The sequence below is a fragment of the Atta colombica genome, unplaced genomic scaffold (genome assembly GCF_001594045.1).
Source record: "Atta colombica isolate Treedump-2 unplaced genomic scaffold, Acol1.0 scaffold52, whole genome shotgun sequence".
Taxonomy (NCBI): domain Eukaryota; kingdom Metazoa; phylum Arthropoda; class Insecta; order Hymenoptera; family Formicidae; genus Atta; species Atta colombica.
The window spans coordinates 1,949,199-1,962,091 of record NW_017259542.1 but is presented as its reverse complement, the minus strand read 5'-3'; the positions used below and the strand labels follow the sequence as shown (position 1 = coordinate 1,962,091).

At 33.5% G+C, this 12,893-nt stretch overlaps 1 protein-coding gene across 1 annotated transcript in view; it reads right to left on the bottom strand.

Annotated features, from left to right (window-relative positions):
* The window catches only part of LOC108691831, a 140,827-nt gene that overhangs the window by 8,984 nt on the left and 118,950 nt on the right, over positions 1–12,893 (bottom strand). The window contains exons 5-8 of the mRNA XM_018199755.1: positions 11,160–11,723; positions 9,775–10,219; positions 7,363–8,242; positions 6,728–7,021 (exon numbers count right to left, since the gene is read on the bottom strand). Coding sequence (XP_018055244.1) covers positions 6,728–7,021; positions 7,363–8,242; positions 9,775–10,219; positions 11,160–11,723 — 2,183 coding nt within the window. The remainder of the gene's footprint in view (positions 1–6,727; positions 7,022–7,362; positions 8,243–9,774; positions 10,220–11,159; positions 11,724–12,893) is intronic.

Below are 12,893 nucleotides of genomic sequence, written 5' to 3'. Positions count from 1 at the left end.
TCTCTCTCTCTCTCTCTCTCTCTCTCTCTCTCTCTCTCTCTCTCTCTCTCTCTCTCTCGTCCCTCCCTCTCTCTCACTCATATCAATTGTTTTAGAAACTGCAATCGAATTATCTGTCATTTAACTATCGTTTCGTCGCGATTTTACACAACAGGACGACATCCTTATCGAGGTATCGCAGATCGTCCAGGACTTATCCTATTATTGTTTTCTATCTTATCTCCTGTACGTTATTGTCAATCAATAATAAATATTATTGTTTATACATTTCATGGAAGATCAGACCAGTGCATATATAGTTATGCGTTCTGATAAGAGTTCGCTCACAAGATAAGTGTGCACGCGGACGTGGCCCGCATGATTTGTGTTGTATATGCATTTGTCGCTGAGGCTGTTGCAAAGATCAAAATACTGGAGGAGAAAATCGACCTTTGCATCTCTGTTTCTTTCTTATATCTTTGTATTTATAGTATATTTATAGTATATTTTCAACTGAATTTTTCATCTCTTTCTCTCTCTCTCTCTCTCTCTCTCTCTCTCTTTCTCTCTCTTTTTTCCTCTTCTTTTCTTTTCTCTCTTTCCATCTGTGTTTATATAGAACTTCTATATAATCATGCACCAGTTTTGCAATGCCGATAACAGCGTACACGGTCACGCGATGCAAATACTTAATGTTCTTCAGTGATGTCACTGATACAGACTTGACAGACAAATTTATTTGAATCCCATTTACCCATTTATACTTCGCGGAATGTTTAATAGGATTTAAAAATGCATCGATAGTGTAAAGAAAAGAGGAGAAAACATTTGTCAATAAAATATCTTAATTATTTTCTCTGTAAAACTAACATTGATTGTTACATTGAGAAAAAAATAGAAGTTAATTTGATTAAATGCGTTTAATTCGTAATGATTATTTATTTTAAATATTTATGTATTTAAATTAACAAAATCTTGTAATTTATAAACTTGTTATTTGTTTGAATTAACAAATATTTGCTTGACAGCCCGCTATATTTAATTGAATCAACTAATGTTTTTTTGAAATAGCAACTTTTTTTCTTAATGTATAACATGAGGTATAACACGCATATAATTAAATTCTATTATGAAATTTTAAAGTAACTGTTTTTATGGACATTCATTTAAAAATAAAATTTGTATAAAAAATGATTTGTATATTAGAATATTGAATATATTCTCTATAAATCCATAAAATTATCACTTTACGTAACGAAAATAAATAAATTTTTCTTGAATATCGCATTGCACGTAAAATATTGACGCAAAATATTTTGGTTTCAAAATGAACGCAAGTAAACGAAATAATCAAATTTGGAGCAAATACATATAATATATGTATAGAAGAAAGACCCTTATTATGAGACACCGAGTTCATTTTGGATAAATGCTAGAAGTTTATAGGCAGAATTTAAAAAAATAATAGACGATTTTAATAATCATAAAAGGAAATTTAATAATCTTTAAGATAATATTATGTAAAATTTAATTCGAATTCTATATTTTTTTTAATTAAAGAAATGTAAAAAGTGAGCAAATTGCAAAGTAAAAAAATCGTACTCTTAATATAAGATGTCGCGAGAAATCGATAATAAAACGCAAAGTATATCAATATTGCAATTAAAAAATTTTATTTAATGTTTCTAAAATATAAACGTAGTCAGCGTGTGAAAAATGAGCATGTGATGGATTATACTCGTCTTCAGATAGTTGGAATCAAACATCGCAAAAATAGGCATCTGTTCATTCTGGTTATCCTTTTTATTATTATTGTACAATAATATTTATACTTTAGCAAATTTTCACTATAACATAGAAGCATATGTTATTTTATACTTAATTAGAAATACTCTGGGTATTTCATATATATTTCCATGCCTTACGACTTTATGATCGTCAAATCTAACTTCTGTAAGCTCTAAGTCTAATTAAGCAATTCATTATATCCGTATTCTCCGTGTTCCGTATTTTTCTATTAGTATGATCTATTAGTATATCTTCTATCACTACATGAAGAATTTATTGCCAAATATTTACTTTTTATTAAATAATAAACAAGATTTAAAGGCTCATTTCAATGAAACTTGAAAATATTCAAAATTTTTTTTTTACAATGACTACAGGCGTGATCTAATAATAAATTATCCACTAAATAATTTTTCTAAAACTAACTTCTTTCTAAAACTAAACTAAATAATCCAAGAACAATAAAGTCATAGTGGAATCAAATGATAGCGTTTATTAGTTTAGTAGAAACGCTATCTTATATTCGTTTCTTTAATCATGAGTAATTTTGCAACATTGAAACTGTCACCAAAAAACAATTTAAGTCCAAAATAGATAGAAACTTTTGTCGAAAAATATACAGCATAAAGCATAATCAAATTGATATAAGTTGATAAGCATATAGGTATAATATTGTATATTCATAAACTTCTATCTTTTCTTTATACTTTTGTAAACAACTTTTAATCAATATAATATAGTAAAATATAATTGTATTTATTGACTTTATTGTTTTTCATAATAAATAAAAAAGATAGAAAACGTATTAAAGAAATAATTACTTATTCAAGAAATAATAAAATCCCAAATTTTTTTTTATATCTTACTTTAAATAAATCTTTCATGTACCATATTATATATGAATTTGTTAAAAAAAAAATATATATATATATATATAATATAAGCGATAAATTGATACACTATACTCACATAATTGTAAATATAAAAAAAAGTTTCACAGTATAGATGACAGCTTAGAGTTCATGTTAACTTCACAATTCGCAAGTATGCAACTTATAACTGTAAGGATGCAGGCGGAGCTATAGACTTAATGAAATAAGATAATAATAATTTATATGATATTTAACTTACGGGGCCGCCTAGTCGCGATGAAGAGAAGATGTCTTGCCAGCATGTTGAATTATTGTCACGGCAATTGGTCGAACAGGAATCGTGAATCGACTTACTGCGCTACTCCGTCTATCAGTATAGTATTGCCGGCGACTGTCTGTCTAGCAACAAGATTTTCTCGTTGTTTTTGTACCGATAATGTCTTATCATCGCGCCACGCTAAAAGCTCGATTTCATCCTGTGGCGAATCATCCGGCTAACATGTGAGACTTTCGAAGACCTTTTGGTATTCATAGAAAAACTAATCTATCTTCATCTGAAAATGATTTTCTCGAACTCACGGAATAGATCAAATATTTAACAATAACAATCACAAAAGATGATCATGAAACTGACGAGCTTAGGGGAACGTGATCGGATGACGATTAAACGCAGTGATAACTTAAACAGACTCCACATGTTTGCAAAGATATAAGCCGATGCACTGCATTTCAATAATCGAGACTTAGAATCACAACTTCCTTAGGGAGTCTTCCTCATCGAGACTTAGAGATTAAAGGGAAAAGAAACTTCGCGAACGAAGGATGAATCGTTTGGCTAGATCGGAATGCACTGAAGGTACCGGGACGAGCATGAAAGTATTTCAATCCTCGTAGTGGGGATTTTTGTTTATCGACACCCCGGCTATTATCATGCCGGGATAAACATCACGTCTGATGCAATTCGCGTTGCTTATTGAGCCAGCGGCGATGCAGATAAGGGTTAACAAAGTGAGTCTTTAACTAAGACTTCATGGGAGTTTTCCAGCGGATTGTTAAAGCGGAAGCTTGCCTATTCGTCACCTCAGCGCGATAATTTCTTATTTTTCCGGTCGAAGAAAGAGTCTAGCGACTTAATATTATTTTATTTAAATCTTAATAAATAAAAAGGTTTGAAAAAATTTAATTAATTGGTTTTTATTTAATTAATTATTTTCCATTATAATCTTTGTTTTATAATGTCCCAATTTCGAAAAATACTATTGCATTATATATTACATATTTTAAACAAAATGATTTCATTTTACACATAACAAGTCGGAATGACGAAATTTAATTGCTAACATTTCAAAACTTTGCATGCTGTTGAGCATGTTAAGAAAAATCAATATCAAAATTGAAAAGTTTGAAAAGTACAATTTGTTCATTGCGAAAAATGCAGAAATTTTTGCCAGTCTTTCTATTATTCAATTTTTAAAAAATGCATTCTCCCCTTTTATTGAAATTAAAACTAATAAACTCTAAAATATTCTATCCATAAGGACTGTCATTTGATAATAAAGCTCAAGATTTATCTCCTCGTAAGTATTAAACGCACCGCGAGGATCGTCGGCCGATTCGCAGCTGGAAAGATCGGACATGAGTGTTAGATAAGAGAAAACGTGATCAGTATGCATGTCTCCCTGTCTGTATCTTTATTCGCGAAAAAATTGGTCGATCTCGCTCTCTTGATCGTTGTCGAACAGTTCATTTGTTGGCCTCTGTCCCTATGCATCAATTTGTAAAAATGACATTACCTCGATCCGATGATTTCGTCTTTTATATATAACATACTGCGCCGATATCTCCCCCGCGACTTCTCGCTCCAATTCTATTTGATTAGACCTTGATGATTCCCGCTTATCCTCCGATCTATTTTATACGATGATCTTATCATTATTTAACAAACTCGAGGTACCAAAGTCTCAACACATCGAAATAATTCTATGTAGTGTTATCACATTATCACCTTTGACTGTAAAAACATTGATTTTCGAAATCTCATAATTTGCTGTAAAAGTTTGCGATTCTGTACTCTTGCAGTCTTATTAAGTCATATTCTATTTTAACGCAGATAATTTTCTAAAATAACGCAGATATTTTTTTCTTCAAAATATTATTTTTGGAATTTGTTCGAATATTAAGATTAAACGAAAATATTAAAAAGTACAATTTTTTTTCTTTCTAGAAATAAAAATATTATAAATAGTTTGTCAAATAATAAAACTTTTGCTTATAAAAAATTATATTCTACTGTAACTTTTTAACTTTGACTTTTTTTAAAAATAAAATTGTATGAAAATAAGGTATTTAATTGTAAATTATTCTCAAGCTAATTTATTTTTATAACATTTTTCATTTATTGAGCAACTTATTATTTATTAATGTGATTAGAATTCTCAAGAAGCAGATTATATCCCAGTACAGATGTACTTGTCAGTGCCTTTAAGCCATAAGACATTCACTATCATATTCTTTCAGTGTATAATGATTATTCTTGATTAAAAACTCTCGTCCGCGCGTATGTTTTTCTAAACGCGATTCGACTTATGTCAGAATCTGCAGTAGTCGTCATTATCTTATCACTCTCGCTTCATATCAGCATTGCAAAACTAATGTTGCATACTAATGCAATGTTCTCTACCATTTATGTCTAATATCTGTGTCTTCAGTAGAGTACTTAGCAGAAGTACCTTAGTACTTGTGTCTAGATACAAAATTTTTTACATCTTAAAAAATATAGCTGTAGATTTAACACTATTGGTGTTAAATGTAATTCTCATTATGCTAATAATGATGTGAATTTAATTGTTGGTCTCGTGATATGAATTTAACATGATGTGAATTTAACTGTTAGCGTGTAATGATTAAATTAATTAAACACCAGGATTTTAAATCTACATCATCTTGATGTTTTATGTATTAACACCAATACGATGAAAATTATATAAATATCGATATGGTGTTAAATACACAACCATATTTTTTATAGAGCTGATCGACTTTTAAGATAGGAACAGAAATGTGTTAAATAGTTGAATTGTTAAATAATTGAATTAATCTAGATTTAGTGCCGTATCAACATTGCAAAAATTACTGAAATGTAACGCCGCGCTAACGTGATATTTTTTACCAGATTTCTGTATCGTTACTAGAACATTTGAGTACTCTAACCGGTTCTAAATCCAAAGCCCTCGGTCTAGGACTAGTTGGCACCGATTGAAGAGGTACAGTTACCAAAGATGTGTTGTCAAACATCACGTTGTTATTGACCCGTGGTTCCGGACTGGAGACTGTCTCCGGATAATTGATTCTCTCCTTCAGTAACTCTTCTTGTAGCTCCTCGGAGGGCGTCCTGCAAATCTTGAACGACTTCTCTGTTTGATTACTCGTGGAGAGTTTCTTGATGAACATAATCGGACTATTCGCCATGCGATAACTTTCGCTACGTTTCACCTTGCGATCTGTCTTGTCGCCGCGCGTTGAATCGGAATTTTTTGCAGTCTGATTATTTAAGTCCGTACAATCGACAGCCGCGTTCTTATCAACAATATCGCAATCATTGAATGTCATATTCTCATTTTGATTATCGGAATTAGGCTTTTTTCTATAAAAATTTGGAGTATCAAGATCCGAAACCAGTAGTTTCCTATCTAACTTAGGCGTATTGCCAGTTACTCTCAAGATCTTCGAATAAAGACCTGACTCAAAATCTAGTCGCGAGTTCGCGGAATTAAGACCGACAGAGTGGTTGACTTTTGATGAAGCAATCACGCGAACACTTGTCTCGATTGTATCACCGTTGAGCATTGGCGGATGATTCTCGTCGCAATCGAATTTGCGCTTTATTTGTTTGTCAATCTGAGAGTTTCCATGGCAGATCCTGGGTCTGTCCGGCTCTGGGAGCTTATTATTCGGCGCCAGAGCGGGAGTTAGGTTGCCAGGGAGCTGTCTAGACTCATCCTTAGAGCGTGACGGAGCGGTCGCAGTGCGTAATGCCTCTAATCTACCAGTGCGACAATCGCGATGCTCGTCAGTGCTGGACGTCTTACCTTCGTCACCTTGCACGTTGACGTAAGCCCCGCGGACTTGTCTGTGGGGACTGTTCGGGCTCGTGGGACCGACCACGGTCGTCGGCGTGCGCACATAATCTGGACTAATCGCACGATCGGGACTCCGCGCCGCCCGAATGATTAGCTTGCCCAGCTGAGGTGATGTTGGTGGCGTGATTTTAATGCTTGGAGCATCCACGACGTCGATGTTTTTCGTGACGGCGCGGATGTTCGGTATTGCGCGATGAAGCAATGGCGATGGACTTGGTGACACTCCTTCTCTCACGAAAGGACCTAGATATTGACATATTGTGTGAAAAGCTGAATTAAATGCACTTCATTAAGAAATTTTAATCTAAAGAATTTAACTTAATGATTAGAAATTCTAATTTAAATTCGTTCTAAGTTAATGATTATGTTTGATAATTTATTTTGTTAATTAGTTAATTTCATCAGGATTCTTTTTGCATCAAAATTTATGTTGGAAACAAAAAATATTATTAGTAACTTAATATAATTTAATATATAATTTGTAAATTTAAGTTAAAATTTTATAGTGAAAAAAATTCTTAATTTTGATAGATCAGGCTAATAGAAAGAATAATGTTGAATAATTGAAATAATAATCAAAGTACCTGGATTAAATGTCGTGTGCGCTCCCTTTCTTCTCTTCAAGCTATCGGACGAATAGACGACTTTGCCCTCGGAATCTAGAGTGACTCGAGCGCCGTGTCTCTTTCTCTCCAACGATGAATCCGGTTTCTTTGGCAACTCGCTCAGACTCACATACTCGGCATCCTTCTTGAAGATGTCGGAATTGGCATAGGTGGTAGTTGGCCGAACGGTGGTCATGCCTAATGACAACGACGATGATGGTGATGAAATCGGGCCTGCAGGATATTTATCGTTGTTGTTCCTCACGTCGGCTATGGTCACATAGTCGCCGGAGTCTGCATTTGAGAACTCTTGCACGACGCTGTTCTTCATGACGTGCTTCTTGCCCGGAAGTACGCCACGAAGCTTGCCTAGAACTCCGCTCAGCGGACTAATTTTGATCGACGACGATGTCTGACCTGTCGTCGCTGTTGTCTGCGATCTGTCATTACTAGCAGCCACCGGCAACACCTGTACGGTAGCATACAAATTTTTGTCCTGGCCATTGATCACTTCCATCTTAGAAGTGCCGACAGTGGCAGACATTAGCACTGAACCGCCGCTCTGAAGTTCAGTTCTCCTTGATTCGTTTTTCTTTTCACTCTGATCGGTTTCTTTCGCGTGCTCGTCGTCGGATACGGGTGGTGTGATTACGCACATCGACGGAATCCGACTGGTTGTGATTGCTATCTTCGAGCGGATTCTCTCGATTCTCTCACAGCCTTCTAGATCGCTAGACTCTGAGTATTCGAACTCGGAGCAAGAACGACCAGTACAGGCCGGACTTGAGGCAGATTCGACAGGAGATGAGGATGTGTTGTGGCCGCTATCGGGTGATTCGCCACCATTTTGACCGTGAACCTGTTGATAAAAATTAAATATATTAAAAATACAGATCGAAGGATAAATACTTACATACAAATTATGCCAAGTTTATTATAAGAATATTTAATTTTATACAAATTTAAATTAAATTTAATTATAGTTAATAATATTATAGTTAATAATTTAATACAACAGCAATTTATTCTAGGGATGAGTGATACAGCGCCGATATTGTAAATATCGATAAATATTTTTGGATTTTTTTCTCGATATTTTACATCGATTTTGTATTTCGATATCGTGTATCAACATTTAAACAAAAACATCGAATTTTCGTTTCAATACGGTTTGTTAAGCCCGTGTTAGTATGGATTGAGATTGGATTGAAAGTTAATATAAAATTTATTAAACTTTTTAGATTAGTTTCTCTATGTCTCTGCGCAGTACACACGGAACGTAATGACACTTGTCGCGCAGCAAGGACTTGTAATTTAAAAAAAAAATTTTGATTGAAATAGTTATATAAAAAAGTCGATGAAATAGATAGATCTAAAAACATCTTATCTCTAATCATTATTTGTGCAAAAAGTTCGATTTTTTAAGCATATCAGCGATACACATATTGGTATCGATATGCATATTGTCCGCCTAAAAATAGTATCGCCTAAAAATAGTACCGCCTAAAAATAGAAATATCGAATCCATATTGATGTCAGCAATATTGCAAATTATTCAGTCAATATTTTGGTATATCAATATTTCTGTTTACGATACATTGTGATACGAAATATGAAGATTTTTTTTCTGTCGCCTATTTCTAATTTATTCTCTTCATATACAAGACCAGTAATAATATTAGCTTTTGCGAGCAGGTACCAAACTGATTGTGAATCGAAAAGTCCTGTACCATTTTGCAATTTTCGCAATAATTAATGAGATATTAATTTTTAAAGATCAGCGAATAAGCTCTGCCGCTAAGTGTCATGTACGTCCGTCATCCACAATTGCTAAGCGCGCGCGCGTAGATAGGGAATTACTTGGCAACTGCATAGATCGCCGCCATTCATGCTGCTACTGAAGCAGTACGGCGCCCCGGCCGGTAGCACAGTTCCTTCTATCTTTCTTTTGCCTTATCTATTCTATTTATATTATCATTGTACATTTCTTATATTATCACTTTCTTATATTATCATAGCCTCAATACAATTCTTAGAAAAGATATTTTAATATAGAGATTAATGCTAGCATTTTTATTAATTTAATAAAAAAATAATCTTAAGAAAACGTGTTCATTTTTAAATAGAAGAATGAAAGTTATTTGAAATTGGGATTATTTTTTTTATGCACGAGAGATATTGATGTTATATTATTAAAAATTAATATAATTTATATAAAAATGTCATTTTTTAGTATAAAATTCAATATTAATTATTTAATCTCATCTATTTAACTTCGTCCCATTTTTATAAGATTTTTTATCTTTTAAGGAATAAACGCTTCAGTTTAATTTGCAATTTTATTCCGCAATTGTCTCTTATCGCAATTAAAATATTGAAGCTTGAATTTACCATAGCAACAACTGTGAGACTGGACTTGCGCTCGGGAGGCGGTGGTGCCATAAGCGCAGTGCAAACCGTTCCAGCCGAGCTAGTTGTCGTAGAAGTTGATCCTCTGCCAAACAATTCGTACTCATTCTCCACAATCGGCGAAGTGTCCGAGCCAATATCATTAGTTTTGGTCAAAGGACTCTGTGGTATGGGTTCCTCCTCCCTAAGAGTTTTCAGGCCCGAGTCCATGTGAAACGAAGTATAATATCCTTCCGTGTCGCAGGAGTATACCGACGATGTTTCGCCATCATCGGAAAAGGGTACCACCGTGATGTCTTGTATGATATCTGGTGTTAGAGTGCCTTCAGAAGTTACCGAAGACGAGGCTGAGTTGTCCCTTCCTTTCAATCGCCTCATGTGACTTAGGGAAGTAGAGGATGTGCCGATAGAAGCTGTTGTCGTAGATCTGAGATAATATATATTTTCGAATTAAGCGAATATAAATTTTTCCTTTAATCTAAAATAATCTCTTCGTAATTCATAATCTCTGATTCAAAAAATTAAGGACAAAATTCAATTCGCGAAAATAATTGAAAGAAAAATGTTTAAAAGAGCAAATTTTTAGTCAAAAGGGATGTAAGTAAAAGAAATGTTTTTTTAAGATTTTGCCTTCGTAGATAAAATTATTTAAAAATTTATGGCGTTTGGAGAACAGCTCAAAAATTGAGCAAAAACATTAAAATTAGAAATATAACACATTCGTGTTCAATTCTCAAAAATGTTTTTAACTCCCTTTTTTGATAGTCTCCTTTAATTAAGTTTCGTATAAAGTTTAAAAAATTTCTATAACTGATTTATTAGGCAACTGTTTTATTAGGAATTCAAATATCTAGAATCCATTTTAAAGATCTGCTGTAATTTTTAGTGAATTAAGATAATGATTGTGTTAGGAAATATGCAATTGGTAATTAGTAAAATACAAGATTTCCACCAATATCGATGGAAATTTTCTTTGCTGAGATAGAATTATACATATCTCTATATAAATCTAAAAATATAGATAATACAATACAAAAAAGAATGTCAACAGTTACAAACTAATTTTGTAGAACGTGACCATTGAAGTAATACATTGAAAAAAAATTTACTAAATCTTAATACATATTTCTTTTAATAGTACTAATAATACGTAAACATTTTATTTACAGCAAATAAATATTTACTTAATAAAAAATAATAGTTAAATCAAATTAATGATTTTTGTATCAAATAATACGTATATGTTATTGAATAGTATTAAATAAATGTTTACATCTAATAAACATTTATTTAACATTATTCAAACAAATATTTATTAAAATTTTATATATTTTTTTCAATGTATTGTGTTTTTGATTTCTTCTTACTTAGGTTGATGCGTGGTGGTGGTGGTTTCGCTGCCGATGCTGGCCCTTCCGCTTTCGGACGAGGCGCTCCAGTTTCCGGAACTCGAATGCGGTGCATCGTCGCGGTTGCTGCCCTTCCGTCGTTCTCGCCTCTGGGCGGCGCTCTCGCGCAATTTCACGCTCGGCTGTTTGTTGTCCGTGCTCGGTACTGACATGGGTATGCTGGCTGTACTCTTACCACTCGAGCTAGACGAACTCGGCTTCCTCTCGTGCGACTTGTCCCTCCTGCGCCTTGTAGTCACCGTCTCGTAAATATTGATCTCCTCCGGCGATCTCGTTTGACTTTGAGCTTGCTCGTTTCTCTCTACGCTGATTATTATCATTTCCTGCTGCTGTTGCTGACTCGATTTCGGACTGATTAATTTCAGTCTGGACATACCCCACGCCTTCAGCGTATTGAAGTGCGACTTCTTTTCCGTGAGTGAGTCCTTTTTCACGGAGCCCAAGACATCCGTGCTCGCTGAACGATGCGCTCTCGGCGTGACACTTGGCATCGTTTCCTCGGGCTCATCGCCAGTCGTCTCCCTACAGCGATAAATAATCTCAATGACGTGAACATGATGCGAAGCATTATAGTGAGTGCGATTTGTATCGTATGTTTTAAGAATTTAAGCGCGACAGATTCATGCGCGAGTATGTTACGATTAATTGAATAAATCATGATATATGATGATGATTTTGTTACAGATTTATTATATTCGCGTATACTTCAATTGATACGTAAGTTAGATTGTTATAGTCCGTGGGAGATCTCACTGCGATAGCGTACGACAATGACACGGAGAGAGAAAGAAAGAGAGAGATGATCTAAAATTATTATCATGCCAATGGGAATACAAAGGAAAAATAAGGGAGATACTTCATGCTTGGATGACTACGAAAATATGAGCGCACTTCATCGAGCGTGACAAATCGCCGACTTTCAAGATACACATCCTCAGAACCACGTCCTTATAGTAATAGAATCGCTGCGATAAGAGTAAAATGTACACTTCTTAATTATACGAGTATATTTATCATGTCGTGAAAGTTGAAGAGATGTTGAATATTCTATGATTAGTCTATTAATTCCTTAAATAAATGAATGAATCAAATAAGTTTCTTAGTATTCTTAGTATTCTTTAATAATTCTTTTTAAACAACGATGAAAAATTATTTACACTATATGGATTGTAAATCGAGAAATAGATCTTTTGAAATAGTTACTTTCGCGAAACGTGAAACAATGAAGGATTAAAATAATTTTCATTAATTCTGAAGTTTAAGTAGCTCGTATACGAAAAGAACAAGTATTCAAAAAGAGCAGGATAAATATGTGTATTGTGTATGCTGTCCCCGCATTTATCTGGTCAAGATTTTTACAATAAGTTAGCAGATGCAAGAATGCAAGAATAAATTTCACAAAATATTATATCTGAAAAAAATGTTTGAAAAGTTATAAGGATAAAACTGAAAATCGACAAGAATTGAAATCGACGAATTTTCTTTTTAATGGATGAATTGATTTTGAAAAAAAAATGAAAAAAAAATATGTTATGAGGAATGATGCAATGTTTAAAAAAAATTATGAAATTTTTTTTCGAAAAAACCGTTTGGAAAAAGTTTTCAAAGTTTTTAATATTTTTTTTTTAATGTGAGATATTATTACCATTTTTTACTTAAAATGATCTTCGATTTATCTAGTAAAACATATAT